A 17298-nucleotide genomic window follows, 5' to 3' on the forward strand; every position below is an offset into this window, starting at 1 on the left:
AGGAACGAAGTTCCTTATTATAAAAATATTAATTTTAAGTTCACTTCGAGGTATAAAGAAAATAATTATTCGGGTGTAAATTTTTTATTATTATTTTTTTATTGATAAAAATAAAAAAAGCAACTTTACAAAGCTATCAACTTTATTTTATTCACAATGATTTATAAAAAATATATAATAAAAATATGTTATTTTTTGTACCTTTTTACAAAGTTAAGTTGCACACTGTGCATCTATACTAATAACTAGTCAGGTCATAAGTATTGTCACACAGTAAAAACTTTTCTTTTAGAATGCTGGCCACAAAAAAGTTTATTGAATTCGAATTTCGAATTGTTCATGAAAATAAAAACGTATACTTTTAGAATTTTACTCATTTTTAAATATGGAGTGGACGCTTAAAGAAGACCGTGTTGCAGTTATTGCGTTGCATCGTTGCGGTTACGCGCCAATTCAATTTTTTAACATACTGAAAATTTTGAATATAACCAAAAGATTCGTTTATCGTACCATCAAACGATACAATGAAGACTCTAGTGTAGATGACAGGTCAAGAAGTGGTCGCCCTCGGTCTGTTAGGACTCCAGCAGTGATAAAAGGTGTGAAGGCGCGAATTCAAAGAAATCCCAAACGTAAGCAGAAACTGTTGGCCCTTCAGATGGGGTTAAGCAGAACCACGGTGAAAAGGGTGTTAAATAAAGACTTAGGGCTTCGGGCATATCGAAGAAAAACAGGACATCGTTTGAATGCTCGTCTAATGGACCTGAGACTGAAGAGATGCCGCGCTTTGTTGAAGCGGTACGCGGGAAAAAAATATCGGGAAATTGTTTTTTCGGATGAAAAAATTTTTACCGTAGAAGAGAGCTACAACAAACAAAATGATAAGGTGTACGCACACAGTAGTGAAGAAGCGAGCAACCGTATTCCGCGTGTCCATCGAGGTCATTTTCCATCCTCGGTCATGGTATGGTTGGGAGTTTCGTTTTGGGGCTTAACAGAGGTACATTTTTGTGAGAAAGGTGTAAAAACGAATGCAGTTGTGGATCAAAATACAGTCCTGACGAACCTTGTGGAACCTGTTTCTCATACCATGTTCAATAATAGGCACTGGGTATTCCAACAAGATTCGGCGCCAGCTCATAGAGCGAAGAGCACACAAGACTGGCTGGCGGCGCGTGAAATCGACTTCATCCGGCACGAAGACTGGCCCTCCTCCAGTCCAGATTTGAATCCGTTAGATTACAAGATATGGCAGCACTTGGAGGAAAAGGCGTGCTCAAAGCCTCATCCCAATTTGGAGTCACTCAAGACATCCTTGATTAAGGCAGCCGCCGATATTGACATGGACCTCGTTCGTGCTGCGATAGACGACTGGCCGCGCAGATTGAAGGCCTGTATTCAAAATCACGGAGGTTTGCCCAAAGCACGTCATCACGGATCCTCCTGATCCATTAACGGTGCTTTTAGGCAATACAAGCACCGGTCACCGTCCTCGCCGAACCCGTCGCTTGCGACGAAGGGCTCGACGAGCGAATTAACCCACAGACACAGCCCACTGAGTTTCTCGCCGGATCTTCTCAGTGGGTCGCGCTTCCGATCCGGTGGTAGATTCTGCGAAGCGCTGCTCTTGCTAGGGCGGTGTTAGCAATTCTCCGGTTTGAGCCCCGCGAGCTCACCTACACAAGCTAGGGTACGCTGAAATAGCCTCTCAAGGCTATCAGCATAGGTATGAAAAAAAAAAAAAAAAAAAAAAAAAAAAAAAAACGGAGGTCATTTTGAATAAACTTTAGTGTCATAAGAATCTATGTTTTGTTAAGTTCATTTTGGTATATGAATGGTTACATAATGAATAAACTTGTTTCAATTATTTTACATTAAACATGTGACAGAATTTATGACCTGACTAGGTATTATAAAGAGGAAATATTTGTTTGTTTGTTTGCATGAATAGACTCCGAAACTACTAAATCGATTTGAAAAATCCTTTCACTGTTTGGAACCTAAACTATTTCCGAGTGACATAGGCTATAATCTTTTTTGAAAAAATTTGGGATCCTTACTTAAACTCCAATAATGTAACCCAAGGTGTAAAAAAATTACCTAAAATATTCTTTACATCGCGTGCCCTGCGAAAACTATTCATGATAGAGTAAAATAATGTACTACGACTTTGTAGGACACATTATTATTTACAAAAAGTGTCGCGACAGCATATGTCTAACTAACTATTATAGCTATGCCCCAATAAGTGTTCTTTTATTTTAAAAAATAAAACAACGTCAAATATCGTTGAAATTTTTGTTAAAGACCCGAGCGGAGCCGGAGCGGGCCGCTAGTTACTAATAAAAATCTTACGTTACGGACGTTTTTTCCCGGTTAGGGTACCCATCCGCATCGTCCCATAAGGAACTTCGTTCCAAAACAATATACACTAGCATTTTCTGAGTACTATATCCTACTGCTTCCAAAACATATCAGATACATAAAAAAAATCGGCTCTCTGCATCAGTTACATATAGATTTTAGAGATTATATATACATATATAGCGTACGTTGTGAGACAACTTAACTACATACTACGTATTTCTGGTGCGAATCAATAATGCATTCTGGTTTCTGGAACAGTCGTTGTGACAACGTTGTTAAGAGTCTGATATTGATTGAAGATACGCATTAGCATTCAGGCCGTGCGTGCAGCTTGGCTACGGAGACGTCTCTCTTTCTTACTCGTCACAAGAAGACTTAATAAAACAACAATTTGTAACAAGAAAACAAAATTTAATGATTATTCCACGTTAATTGCAAAAAAAATTAGCCGACATAATTCGAACTGGACTGTCTTAAAACTCGTTATTATGATGTCATGAAAGGCTATTAAAATGGTAAGATCGCACCGATTCCCGTTACTATTTCAAGTATGTTCTCAGAATATATGAGAATCTCTTAAAGTCCAATCGAATGATCAACATATTATTATTCCCTCATAAACCCATAACAATATTTATTTTCTAAAGTAGCCAAAAGTACAGCCCAGTTTTTTATTATCTATGTTTTAAGATCTGTAGCCGTTAACACTGTTACGACGGTCTGTATATTTTATTTGTGTTAATAATTCGTAAAACTTTTGATGGTGATTTTCTATATGATCGTATCAGGAATCAGCCTTTGACTTCTTTTTCGAAAATGTTTCCAGTAAACACGAAACATATAACTTATATCTTCCGTGTCAATACATTTCTTAATTTTTTCCAAAACTCATTTGGATTATTTTCGTCCCACGTGTGATAAATTTTGGTTTTCAACAAGTATTTCAATGTTGTTGTCAGATATTTATTTTGTACATCGCCTATTCTAACTAAAACTAAAGGGTCATAGGAGGTACCATCCTCTAAAAAAATTCGATGGTACTCCGCCAATTGGGTCTCCCATCTGCACCATTGGGATTTAGCAAACCCATTACTTATAACTAAAATTACGTATTTACTTTCGTTCACACTTTTTAATACTGCTTCTGATATGAAAGATCCTATATCAAAATCTCGTTCGTAAACGCATAGCTTCAGGAATGGTGGTTCCAGTTCTAAATTGTTAATCATATGGACGACAAAATCTCTATCTTCACTGCAGTAAGATATAAAAGCATCATACTTGTAATCCTTTGTCTCTATATGTTTTCCAGATTTTCTCCTGAAATTCCGCCCTAACGCCAGCTTAGCCAAGAACATCCAATAATGAATGTACGTCTTAAATTTAAAGATTAAAACTATTATAAATAAGATCAGTGCTACAGCTACTAGCGATGGTGCAGTCCAAATTAAATACATCACGTTTGTCATTTTCTCCGTCATCAGGCATCGCAACGTTTTTATTGAAGATAAGTAATCAGCTACCCTCTTATCTTCCCAAATATCCGGACTGCTGCATTGGAATTTGGAACTCTGAATAAACTTTCTAAGAACCTCGCTACCGTTCGCTTGTAACCAACTATACATTTTATACATCGAACTGCAGTCACATATAAATATGTTATCCATTAACTCTATTTCTATTCTTGAATTACCATTATTTTCTAACAAATAACTTATATCTTGTATCATACTCATTGAAAAATGTGATAGTTTGTTGTTCTTTAGATTCAGAGTGATCGGCTTAACGCCAGAGGCAAGGAACAATGGTTGCCACCACGAAACAAAGAGATTCTCGGATAGGTCTAATACCTTTAGTAATTTTAACGGCTTCAACGTCTCTGCTGATATATAGTACAATTGGTTATTTCTAAGCACAAGATGGGTCAGGTTTGGCATCATCTCAAATATGTTGTCATCATCATAAAATCTTTTTATTCCACAGTTTTCTAGAATCAAAACTTTTAACTCATTTAATCCATCAAACATGGAACTTGTCAAATTCTCATTTTGTTCCAAGGGATTGTTGGCTAAATTTAACATTTCTAATCGTTTTAATGGCTTGAAACTTTTATCACCAATGTGATACAAGGTTCCGTTTTCCATACTCAGGATCTGTAGATTTTCCAAGCCACGAAACGTGTACTCGAAGATAGCTCTGATTCTATTAAAAGCTAAATTTAGTATTTTAAGTTCCTTGCTTTGGACAAAAGTGTTTCTATCAATCTCGTAATACATAGGATTCGTTGGACTACCTTTGTTATCAGATAAATCTAAAAAGAGGAGTTGATCTGAGAAGGGTGCCTTGTGTAATCCAGGTAAATTGTTTCCGCTTAGTAAAAGCACTTTCAGGTTCGGAAATTTATGTGGATTGAATGCATTGGAACCAATCTGCATTGCTAAAACTTTCCTAAGATCCATCAATTCTATATTCTCCATTTTAGGGAACGAATCATCATCGATAAACTCAAATTGATTATGTGATAAAATTAATCTTCTCACACTGGTTTCAGCTATTATTTCCATCAAGTCGCGCGGTGGGTTTTTTCTGAACCCCATTCCTGATAGATCCAAATACATTAGATACATTTTTTCGTCTTTCATTTTCAAAAGAAAATCTCCAATTAAAGTTGAGTTCAAGTCATTTTCGCCTATATGCAGTTCTCGTAGATTCTTCAATGGAAGAAAACTCTTCGGATGTATAAAATCCAATCTACACAGATTCAGATCAAGTTTCATAAGCGTTGTACCTTTCATTGGTACGAAAGCGTCTTCTGGTATAATTTCGAAGGCATTTTCTGAGATGTCAAGACCTCTGAGAGCCGGAAGAATACTAGGCTTGAAAGCTGGTGTAATGGCGAGTATATTAGTGAACCCATTGTTGACTAGTGTTAAATTGCGTAGGTTCACTAGTCCGATAAATGTATGTTCATTAATAGAATGTAAGTGCGTGTTGTATGATATAGACAACTGTTGTAAATTCGTAAGGTTCTTAAACACTCCTGCCTCTATGTGTCTTAGTTGATGATTGGCTTCTATTTCCAGCACTTTTAAAAAGTATAATGAATCTAAGTGTCCTTTTCTTATATTAGTTATGACTGTTGTTCTGACTCTGAGAAATTCGCATTTCACTTTGATCTGGAAAGACAAAAATAAATAAATTTACAATTATTTTTGCACTATAAATTATAGTATACATTTTATTCCTTTTGCCATTAAAGAATTCATGCTAATTTATCACAGGCTTATAACGTTAATCAAAAGAAAATGATAGTACCACCACATTGATACCAAAAAAGAAAGATACATTCCCTAATCATCCTACATGTTTTACCCCTACACATTACAATTAAAATCATTGATACAATATTTACAGCTGAAATAGGTATGGTCTAACGAGTGCAAACCCGTCTATCTATTTTGATGTGGCGCTAATCTTAATCTTATTTAATATCAACTATGTAACGGCTTAAGCCGAACTCGCGTAAGATTATTTGGAATCATTTTCGCTCAAAATTTTCGCGATAATGATATAATATAAATTTCGTTGATTTTCTACGTTATCCGAGGTTTTCCTTTTATATGCACAGAGATTTGTCGAGTTTCTCTTAACTGATTGTAGTACGTTTTATCAAAATATAGATAAAGTGACGTGAAATAGACTTGTTATTGTAAAGATTTGTTTAAACAATAATTAGGTGAGAGCGCTTGTCATTCAAATTTATATTCGTTTCATTTATCTAATGCAAAGCAGAGGAAATGTTTTAAGTTGCTGCTCTGTTTAATCAATGATTTAAATTCAACTCATTCTCTGATATCTTCTGACAAATATGATTTGATTTATAAGCTGTTTTGAATTGCTTTTAGTATCTATTTTACTCGTCACCTGCCCGTTAGTTATTAGATCGAAATTAGCACGCACAATTGGCGTTTCTTACGATGCTAATGACGTATGCTCTTGTCAAGTAAGGCCCTAAGTTTGCCTGCCTCCGAGAGGGCTGGTGGTCGTGGCGCCGACGACCGCCAGTCCGGCGTCCCGAGGGGGAGGGTGATGGGAGAGATGTGTCCGCACTAAGCACTTCACTTTTCCCCCTTTGCCTTTTCATGAGTTCTGTCTCATGTAGGTTTGGACGTTGGTTGTTGAGCGACAGGAGGTTTTAGTCGGTTCGACTCCGACATGCTCCGCCCGCCGTCCCCAGTGGAGGGCGGAAGACCGGCGATTTCCTCCTGACCAAAAAAAAAAAGTTTGCCTGCCTGCCTTCGTTAGTAAATATAATGAAAATTAGACGATAACGTAATGGCGCACGAATTCAATAGGAAATTCACCAGAATAATAAACATTTACGATTATAATCTGAGAAATAAATTCCACAATGTCGTGTTTTTCAAGAATTATTATTACGTTTCATTATTCAAGCCATTTCAAGCATTGTATTCATAGTAAGTAACATCTATTTCAAATCGGAGCGAATGTATTTTTATGAAACTGTCTGTATTATGTAACTATGTATATATAGTATATGTCACGGAGTAGATAAATAAGGTTGGAAAGGCCTTTGCTCTAATTTTGTATTAGAACCAGTGTCGCCACTTCATCCCCACTATTTTAATTTCTACACATGCACATACTGTGATTACAAGTATTTCGCACACAACAAAAACACCCACACATAAATCTCAGGACAGATATTCGTTCGCAAACTAGCACAAAACACCCGTAGGCATACACACTCACACACGCAAAAAGGCAATAAAAATGTTCATACACGCTAGTGCTTCATAAAATCGATATTCTTTATCGATAAATTATCTGATGAATGAATGGAGAAAATGAAACATGAAATAAATATTGAAAAAGAAAACTATTTTACTTTTATTAATTACAAATAGTCACTGTCCCTGGAATAAAACGTATTTGTTAAGCAGTTGGCGCTTGCTATTAATTGCGACTGAATTTTTCAAAACTAAGTGTATTCTGATTTTTTTATGGTAAAATCATTTTCAGTAAAATGTGTAGAGCAAATAGTACTCGTCTTTGTCTCCAGTTTCCTCTACCTGTCACGTCAATCCATTGTTCCCTGGCGTTAGGTTCTTTAGGAAACCTAAAATTTTTAATTTACTGCATAAGTCAAATAGCATTTTACTTAGATTTTAATACGTCTTAGACAATATAGTAAATACCCGTAAATGAGAGGTCTACATGTCCCTTTATATTATACCTTCACATTAATTCAATGATAATAATTCAATAATAATAATACATATTTATTTTACTCAAAATACGTCTCACTAAGAATATACTAGGTATCATTAATTAAATATAAAATAATGCAAAAATTATCCATGTCAAATGTCGATGATTTTATTTCACCACATGGTCACCCTGATTGGCCGTGGTGCAGTTTGTCGATATCACTATCTAGTCTCACTAATCAGGGCAAAGGCCGAAATTTCAAAGATTGAAGTGTAGAGAACGCAATGCATGTAGTACATTGGAAGCTGACTTGGTCATTGCGTTCATTGGGCGAGTACACATCGCGCAATGTATGCTATTTATAACTTGCTGCAATAATATTGTTAATGTTTGGAATTTCATAATGCTCAGTATATTTTTATGTTTTAGACAAATAATATTGTAATTAAATGGTAATTTCGACTTACCGATCGAAAGATATACCTCCTCGCTCTATACTTGAGGTCTGATTTTTTGTTTTACAAGTTATAATTGCACAACACGGCACTATAAAGCGGAGATCTGTTCGCCAAAGTAGTCCGAAACGCACCAAACGCGGTGAATGAAAGAATCGGTCGAGTTATGTTTGTACACTCATAACTGTGGCACGCTTGCCCCGCCTACATTACCATTCCAACCTTATTTATCTATTCCGTAGTATATGTAATATATAGCACAACTCGTAATTGGGTTCGGGTTAATTGCCGAAACAATAAAATAAGCTTAAAAACAGCACTTTGGGGCAGCCGTTGTAACTATACTGAGACCTTAGAAATTATATCTCAAGGTGGGTGGCGCATTTACGTAATACATGTCTATGGGCTCCAGTAACCACTTAACACCAGGTGGGTTGTGAGCTTGTCCACCTATCTAAGCAATAAATATAAAAATAGTCGCAAGGGTCAATTACTCCGCAGCCTCACCCTGAGTTACCGCCTGCATGATCAGGATATCCCTACGCCAGGTAAGTATGATTTAGCCAGAGAAATACGAGAACGTCTATCAACTGTGTAACATCTCGTCACCGCGATTCAGGAATTGTTGAATTTACGTGCAGCGACATATGTTGATAACAAACTAAATAGAAATAAAAGTATCTCAGGGCGCTCCGAGAGCCACGACAGCGTGCACGGACGTTAAAAACACACTGTACTAGTCGGGGACGCGAGACCGTGTGAAGCGCTTCGTGATTTGTCGGCACCGCTCGGAGCCGCTTCGGCAAGCCAATCGCGACACACTTATTTTTTCGTTTCGTTTCATTTCGTTCCATCAAGTTTGAAATCACAAAGATTCTAAAGAAGTTTCACTTAAAAAAAAAGTACAATTAGTTTTATAATAAGTAAAAGTAAGAGTGTTTAAATAACCTTAGGAAACATTCGACACTCGTAGTTTCCGAAGCAGACCACGACCCCATTCTGTTTGCTGGCCCGGCAGATGCAGCCCGAATAACCGTCCTGGCCTAGTTCCACGGGCAGGTCGTCACTCTTCTCTTGCGGGTACAGGATCGTGTGGGACAATTCTTTGTAAACTTCGATCAGGTCGCCGCGACTGGTGTGGACATTGAAAAGCAGCAGCCAAAGACAATGTACTAGGAGCATATCCTAGTTTGAGACGGGTCTGAAATGGGTATATTCACGATAAGTCATAGTGTTGTTCTTTTTTTTTTTTTTTTGCTTAGATGGGTGGACGATCTCACAGCCCACCTGGTGCTAAGTGGTTACTGTAGCCCATAGACATCTACAACGTAAATGCGTCGCCTGACTTGAGATATAAGTTCTAAGGTCTCAGTATAGTTGCAACGGCTGCCCCACCCTTCAAACCGAAACGCATTACTGCTTCACGGTAGAATTAGGCAGGGTGGTAGTACCTACCCGTGCGGACTCACAAGAGGTCCTACCACCAGTAAATCGTTAATTATTTTTTGATAGCACTCAAAGGAAAATACAATGACAATCTGCCTGAGTTTTTCGAAAAAGTCCTTAAAGTCTCAGTCATTTATGAATTTATGAATTTATGATTTATGAAGTCTATGTTATGAAATTGTTCGCAAGATTTCGCTAATTTAAATATATTAAACAACCAAATCGTCTCAAGTCATTAACATTACACGCTACTATGAAAATATTATGATGTCATACATATACCTTCTTTTTATTGCTTAGGTGGATGACAGAGGTATATTGATTGTTATTATATCGCATAGCGGGTGGCACGGGTGAGGGATGGAGCTCACGGCATATCTAGTGTTTACTGAAGTGATTACTGAAGCCCATTTTTTCCCCTACCTATTTGTTGGCCGCCTAGGGGGCTATTGCAGCTACGTTCAGAAGGGTAGGTGAGCTCACGAGCTCAACCTGAGAGAATTTGCTACCCCCAGGCAAGAGCAGTGCTTCGCAGAATCTACCACCGGATCGGAATAGTGACCCACTGAGAAAATTCAGCGAGAAACTCAGTAAGCTGAAGCCCATAGTTATAATACGTAATATCTATATGCAGCCATCCACATGTATAGTAATTATGATAATTATAATTTCTGCGGGTTTCATTTTTATTACACGATTTATTTTTTATTGCTTAGATGCATGTGTGAGTTTATAACGCACCTGGTATTAAGCGTTTACCGGAGTCCATAAACATCAGAAACATAAATGGCGCCACCCACCTTGAGATAAGAGCTCTCAGTTTTTACAGTACAACAATCGCCCTGTATTTTTAAAACCGAAACGCATTATTGCTTCACGGCAGAAACAAGCAGGGCGATGGTGCCTACCCATGCGGGCTCTCTTTATCGTGCAAGTAATTCGTGAACATCATATAAGTATCTATTTCCTTGTAAAAATCGGTGCTTGCTTACAGGGTTAGACCACCAGGTGTTTTATCTTTTAAGCCACGACGTCTTTGTTACCTACATATATACAATTAAAATAATAAATGAATAAAAACAATTTCTATACTTTTTGAAACTTATATCCATTTTATAGTTTGTTAAAGTGTTGAATAATCTATGCAGCTTAGCGCGAACTTCGATTTATAACAACTTACCTTTGTTCAATTATTGAAGGTGAAATCCTTTTTTAAAGATTAATATAGAATCTTCGTAAAACTCAAATCCATTTTCTGATATCGCACTATTTCTCACCTAACGTTATTTCTAAATTTGCTTAACACATTGATTTGTTTGAAATAATCCACTATATTTTTGCACGCCTGCTCATCTAACCAGAAGGCTGTGTCGACTGTAATTTGCCTTTCGTCTTGACGCGTCATTGGACTGTATTATTTGCAAGTGATAACTGTTTGTGATAACATGAAATCACAATGCCGTTCTAATTGGCAGCTCCAAGTTCTTAGATATTTGGTATAGTGTTTGGTTGAATGTTCTTTAGTGTTTTACGAGCTTATGACAGAGAAAAATATAATGCGTGTAAGTTTACCACAAGGAAGCCAACGAACTGGTGAAGTTTTTTTTATTGCTTAGATGGGTGGACGAGCTCACAGCCCACCTGGTGTTAAGTGGTTACTGGAGCCCATAGACATCCACAACGTAAACGCGCCACCCACCTTGAGATATAAGTTCTAAGGTCTCAGTATAGTTACAACAGCTGCCCCACCCTTCAAACCGAAACGCATTACTGCTTCACGGTAGAAATACGTAGGGTGGTGACACTTACCCGCGCGGACTCACAAGAGGTTCTACCACTAGGGATTACGCAAATTATAATTTTGCGGGTTTGATTTTTATTACACGATGTTATTCCTTCACCGTGGAAGTCAATCATGAATATTTGTTAAGTACGTACATTCATTAGAAAATTTGGTACCCATCTGCTGAATGGGGGTCTAGCAGTCTGTTGAGGTGCCCAGTCTTAGAAAAGGCTAAGTCCAGTGGCGGATGTCTTTCGGCTTATGACGAGTTCGCTTTGCTACGTGTGTGAGTCTATACTGTAATACCGTTATTGAGAAACTTCGAGAACAGCCTAATACATTCCCACACATTCTAGCAGTAACTAGCAAACACACAAACATAGTTATCGACACATTGTACATAAATGATGGAGTTCTTTAGCGGTCACTTGTAGTGCGTTCTGCAAAGTGGAATTAGACATGCGTCTGCTTTTGAAACCAGTCGTAAAATGAAAGGTGTTAGACATTTAAGCCTTCTGTTTGATGTAGAATATTGTCTAACTATTGATTAAATCATTATGGTTCTATGACAATCTGTTCAGTTGTTAAGTTAACAGCTAAACTTTTTTACTGCCGTTTTATGAGACGGCGGTTCTTCATGCCATAACACTTCATTAAATAAGGAGACTTTTACAATTTTTAATCCATTTCGACAACTTTTACTGAACGTCATTTTTTTGTTTTTTTATTGTTTAGATGGGTGGACGAGCTCACAGCCCACCTGGTGTTAAGTGGTTACTGGAGCCCATAGACATCCACAACGTAAATGCGCCACCCACCTTGAGATATAAGTTCTTAGATCTCAGTATAGTTACAACGGCTGCCCCACCCTTCAAACCGAAACGCATTACTGCTTCACGGCAGAAATAGGCGGGGTGGTGGTACCTACCCGTGCGAACTCACAAGAGGTCCTACCACTAGTAAAAATGTTTCGTGTCCCCCATTTCCAGTGCAGGTTAGTTTGGGAATACAAGCGTAGGAATTGTTGAGTGAAATTTTGTGTAAATAATCTCGCCACTGTCAGAATAATTGAGAAGTTGCAAGTAAAGGTGAAGGAGGTCAGGATCGCAAACATCGCATACATCGTCTTCGGGTTAACGGCCAGGCTACACTATCATTAACGCTTTGAATGCCTTGTAGGTCACCGGTGCCCTACGCGGCCCACTGAAGTGATTATGTTGATTTCTATTACTAAGGCACCGACATATTTAGTAGACTGGGAAAGACGAATCCGAAGACACTGAGAACGAGCCTATTGCTAAGAGATCTAAAAGACTAAAACATACATTAACAAACAAAAAACACAAAATGACTTCCGTGCGCCGCGTAGGGCACCAATGACCTTACTTCTATATCGTTCCCTCACTACTGAGGATCGCGACAACATGTGCCATTCTTCCACTGTGCTCGATCATGGGTGGCATGGACTGCATGGTACAGACTAGCACCAAGTGCTTCTCTTGCTACGTGGCAGTCAAAGGGTTAATAATATCCTATGATCCCAAGCTAAATAATATTCTAATGAATTTTAAGTATACACGCTATGACTGCATGATAATTTAAATCAAAATTTAAAAACATGACATCACGAAGAAGAAAAGTGGATTTTACTCAGACGTTTATAACCGTCGTGACAATAACAAGTGCAAAAAGCCTAACAAATCTATCCATATTTATTCAAGGCGAGTGATCTGCATTAGGTTGATGTACTTGGATTTTACACTTTCATAAAATTCAATAATGTAGTGGATAGAATATCTTCGTTGCTAAATTTATTTATTGCTAAAGGTGGACTAAGAAATCCTCGCAGCGAGCAAATGAGCGCAGTGGCTCCAGGTAGTGTAGTATGGATGAGCTCTACTCCGGTGGCGGGCGGTGCGATGGTAAGAACGAAATGATGGTATCATCTCAAACAATTCCACAGAGCATTCCCCACGGTACATACGATACAAAATACAGAGAGAAGCGAAGTCCCGCCGCAGACCCAGAGGTTCCAAGCGATCCGTGAGAATGGGATTATCGACAATCCGACCGGCCCTCTTCTGTATTGCGTCAAATGGAAGTAGCTGGTACCTGCCCAATAGTGCGGCGTTGTTCGTTGTCTCAAGCTTCCACGGTGCAGAGACGTGACTTATCTCAGTGTCTGCAGTCGTAATATATTCGAGCCATTATCTGACGGGTCATAATAGTTTTGGTCAACAAGTTCGGAAACGTAATCGGAATTAAACTTCTGATAATAACCTTCAATGAAAGGTCCTGCGTTATAAAGGATCAGGGATTGGTTTTCATAATGTATGAATAATGAGTTGTATAGTACTTAATGAAATTATGAAATCAACAAAAAAAAAAAGACAGAATTACTATAACAGTGTCAATAAACGAGTAGACGTTCGTATGAATTTGGCGATAGTCACTGTAAAGAATAGCAGGATTTTAACAAATTTGAAGTAAAACGAGTTGGGAATCCAATCTCTAAATATTTATTAAGTCTACAACGGTGAAGGCAGAGCTGCCGACAGGTTCCTGATGAGTTCGTCCATCTGCACCAAGTTGACCTTAGCCTGACGGGATAGTCGACCTTCTGGAAGCTCTGGGGGCTCGTGGCGAAGAAGTCTTGCGGACTCAGTCAGGATCTTTTTGGATTCCTGCGAATAATCGTGCTGAAAGTTACTTGAAACCTCATCGACTATTCAAAAAAGTTCATATTAATTCTGTGAAATTTTACCGAACGGAAACATATTTTAATTTTTTGTCTATAGCCTAGAAGATTAGATTACTAGTGGTAGGACCTCTAGTGAGTCCGCACGGGTAGGTACCACCACCCTGCCTATTTCTGCCGTGAAGCAGTAATACGTTTCGGTTTTAGGGTGGGGCAGCCGTTGTAATTATATTGAGACCTCAGAATTTATCTCAAGGTGGGTGGCGCATTTACGTTGTAGATGTCTATGGGCTCCAGTAACCACTTAACACCAGGTGGGCTGTGAGCTCGTCCACCCATTTAAGCAATAAAAAAAAAGATAACCTTACTTACAGTAACATAGCCCAGCATGACCATAGGACCTTCAGTTAGAGATTTCCTACGACCTGTCTCGGCTACCGCAGCGTGGAGCTCAAATAACAACGAACCACGCAGCCGGGTTTCCGCTGTGAAAAAGCAATCATTACAAAAGGGTTTATTTTTTGGTGATGTCAAGAACTCTTTTACCAAGTGTTGTGATCGGACTAAATGGCAGGCAATCAAATAAAATGAGCTTCTCTTCTGCGTTTCTGTCTATTATTCTTTACGAAGTATTTTATTAACGGAAGACATTGGTTAGGCTGTACATGTAGTTTGAAAAAGACAAGAATACACGCTTCGTGCACCATTTATTGCTTGCTATTCCCTCACCCGGAGCTAAAGTTTCCAATAAATCCGCGATCTTTCTGCAGAGCTGGGTTTTGAGCAGCAGCCTATCATCAGTGACAGCTGCCAGGCCTACGTCTTCTTCCTGGCCGATCATCTGAGCGAGGGCGAGGCTCACATCGGTCATGTAATAGTGAGACGGGTGCAGATAGCCGCTGCAGTGGTTGACAAATCTGTAAATATGTACCAGAATTTACTGGTGGTAGGACGTCTTGTGAGTCCGCGCGGGTAGGTACCACCCTGCCTACTTCTACCGTGAAGCAGTAATGCGTTTCGGTTTTAAGGTGGGGCTGCCGTTGTAACTATACTTGAGACCTTAGAACTTATATCTCAAGGTGGGTGGCGCATTTATGTTGTAGATGTCTATGGGCTCCAGTAACCACTTAACACCAGGTGGGATGTGAGCTCGTCCACACATCTAAGCAATAAAAAAAACAGAATTTAAAATATGTAGTGTATGTACATATATGAATATCACAGCACATATAGGAATATATTGTTTCTGGTTTTAACAGTTTGGTATTAAAAATATTTAAAAAGTCAACACCAATGAAGTATGTCTAAAACACTAAATGAACCACGCATTCCGTTGTAAAGGGCGAGGTAGCCTTAATACAACAATCATTCTCATTATTGTTATGAACTTGATGCTAACTTCTCTAAAGTTCCCCAAGGAAAAGGGTCCTCCTCGCGTCGTTTTCCTCATTACTGAGGGTCGAGACTCCCCCGCTGCATCAGTTTCTCCCGTACGATTTCCCTCTATCTGCTGCGATCCTTTGCTTCATGAAGGGTATTGTGGAAATTGATGCTTAGAGAAGATCGTATTTGGTCCGACCATCTCGTGGGACTGCGTCCTCTGGGACGTTTGCCATCTACCTTTCGTGTCACCATCAGCTGTTCAAGATTGTTACCCTCTTTACGAGCAATAAAGGATAATAAGGAAGGATAAAAATAAAGGAAAAGGGTAGTATAGTCCCAAATAAGCATTTGGTACTGATATAGGTAAACATATTTTTTCGGCCAATATACAATTACCTTTCGCAAGCATCGGCTTCACCCTTTGGCATAACGCTCAGTTCTCGTCCAATATCCTGCAGGAGTTGTTGTATAATGGCATCCGATACGGCGTCCTTGCAGCTATTACAAATCCAGAACTTTCTATCTAAGTTACGAGTTTCGGGATCAGGTTTCTTCGTCTTGTGCAAGAGCGGTACGATGAAAGTTTCCGGTAGAAGATAGCCTTTGCAGTCTCTGATTTGGAGATTAAAAGTTTTAATTGAGTTTGAGATACCACAAAAAAAAAGAAATGAAACGAAAGATTGCGTTTAAGTACGCACCTTTTTATAATGCGTAAGCCGGAACGCACGAGAGGTGGGAAAAAGAAGATAGTCTGTGTCACGGGACCTTTTTACCGCCGAAAATTTAAAACGTAAAATAAAATATAATATGTATAATAGCTAATATAATAGAATAACTAAGAATTGTTTATGTCACTACAACAATAAAATTCCTATTGTTTCAACTGTGGTGTTAATTACATAAAACACGATTTTACGGCGAAATAAAGAAGGGACTCTGTATGGGTTTCCTCAGATTCATTAACCTTTATTTCTGATTTTAAAAAGGGGTACCAATTATTTCACTTATTCATATATTGCCTTATAATTCTTTACTATCAAAACGAGTAGAAAAAAATTGAAAACATCAAATCACGATACCGCTTGAATAAATTATTGCGATTGAATATAATCTGACATTCACTGAATGTTAATAAACATGTTACCCGACCAGAGCATAGCCCATAAAGGGTTTCCAAAGGGTGCAGCACCCTTATAGTCAAATCAGGATTTCATAATATTTCTTTGAAGTTGGGTTTAAGATTGTAAAATCCCTTTGTTCTGACGATTGCACTATTTCTCTTGATACATCTTTTCGCTGCCGACTTACTTCTTTTTACATTTGACAGCACTGTACATTGTCGCGAGTTCGGTGACGTCAGAGCACCTCTCACAGTTGCATTCGAAGAATTTGGAGTCGGCGAGGTGATGGCGCCGCGCTTCCGTGCCCCACAAGGGGTCTGTGTAGCAGACTGTTACATGCTCGCCAGTCTTGATACCGTCTCCAGCACACAGGATCTGAGACGACCACAACAAATTAGTGTGTGATTAAGAGCTCTTCCACTATAAGATCTATTTGCTACTCCTAGCGATGTCTATTTTTTTTATTGCTTAGAAGGATGGACGACCTTCGGTCCACCGCTTAACAAGCGGCTACCAGAGCCTATAGACATCTACAACGTAAATGCCGCCACCCACCTTGAGATATGAGTCTAAGGTCGCAGTATAGTTACAACTGCTGCCCCACCCTTCAAATCAAAATGCATTACTGCCTCACGGCAGAAATAGGCAAGGTGGTGGTACCTACCCCTGCGGACTCACAAGACGTCCTATCACCAGTAATTACGCAAATTTTAATTTTGCGGGTTTTGATTTTTATTACACGATGTTATTCCTTCACCATGGAAGTCAATCGTCAACATTTCTTAAGTACGTATTTCATTACCAAAATTGGTA

At 38.6% G+C, this 17298-nt stretch overlaps 2 protein-coding genes across 2 annotated transcripts in view; both read right to left on the reverse strand.

Moving 5' to 3' along the window:
- Window positions 1–2757: 2757 nt before the first annotated feature.
- LOC114247054 (toll-like receptor 4) lies at window positions 2758–10864 on the reverse strand. The gene is made up of 3 exons (XM_089740134.1): window positions 10681–10864; window positions 9003–9255; window positions 2758–5543 (listed from the first exon to the last, which is right to left on the reverse strand). The coding sequence occupies exons 2-3, from the start codon at window positions 9234–9236 to the stop codon at window positions 3213–3215; spliced, it is 2565 nt and encodes an 854-aa protein (XP_089596260.1). The 5' UTR covers window positions 9237–9255; window positions 10681–10864; the 3' UTR covers window positions 2758–3212.
- Window positions 10865–13786: 2922 nt separating this feature from the next.
- SmydA-1 (SET and MYND domain containing, arthropod-specific, member 1) overlaps window positions 13787–17298 on the reverse strand; it is a 4199-nt gene continuing 687 nt past the window's right edge. The window contains exons 2-6 of the mRNA XM_089738798.1: window positions 16673–16871; window positions 15761–15976; window positions 14711–14898; window positions 14354–14466; window positions 13787–13967 (exon numbers count right to left, since the gene is read on the reverse strand). Coding sequence (XP_089594924.1) covers window positions 13812–13967; window positions 14354–14466; window positions 14711–14898; window positions 15761–15976; window positions 16673–16871 — 872 coding nt within the window. The 3' untranslated portion in view covers window positions 13787–13811. The remainder of the gene's footprint in view (window positions 13968–14353; window positions 14467–14710; window positions 14899–15760; window positions 15977–16672; window positions 16872–17298) is intronic.

This window comes from Bombyx mandarina, chromosome 03, assembly GCF_030267445.1.
Source record: "Bombyx mandarina strain Sakado chromosome 03, ASM3026744v2".
NCBI classification, from domain to species: domain Eukaryota; kingdom Metazoa; phylum Arthropoda; class Insecta; order Lepidoptera; family Bombycidae; genus Bombyx; species Bombyx mandarina.

Bases quoted from the DNA above. Each gene is read 5' to 3' on its own strand.
- LOC114247054 (XM_089740134.1), bottom strand. From the start codon at position 9,236: ATGCTCCTAGTACATTGTCTTTGGCTGCTGCTTTTCAATGTCCACACC. The intron at 5,544-9,002 runs GTTATTTAAACA...TTGTCTTTCCAG, and splicing joins AGTGTCGAATGTTTCCTAAG to ATCAAAGTGAAATGCGAATT.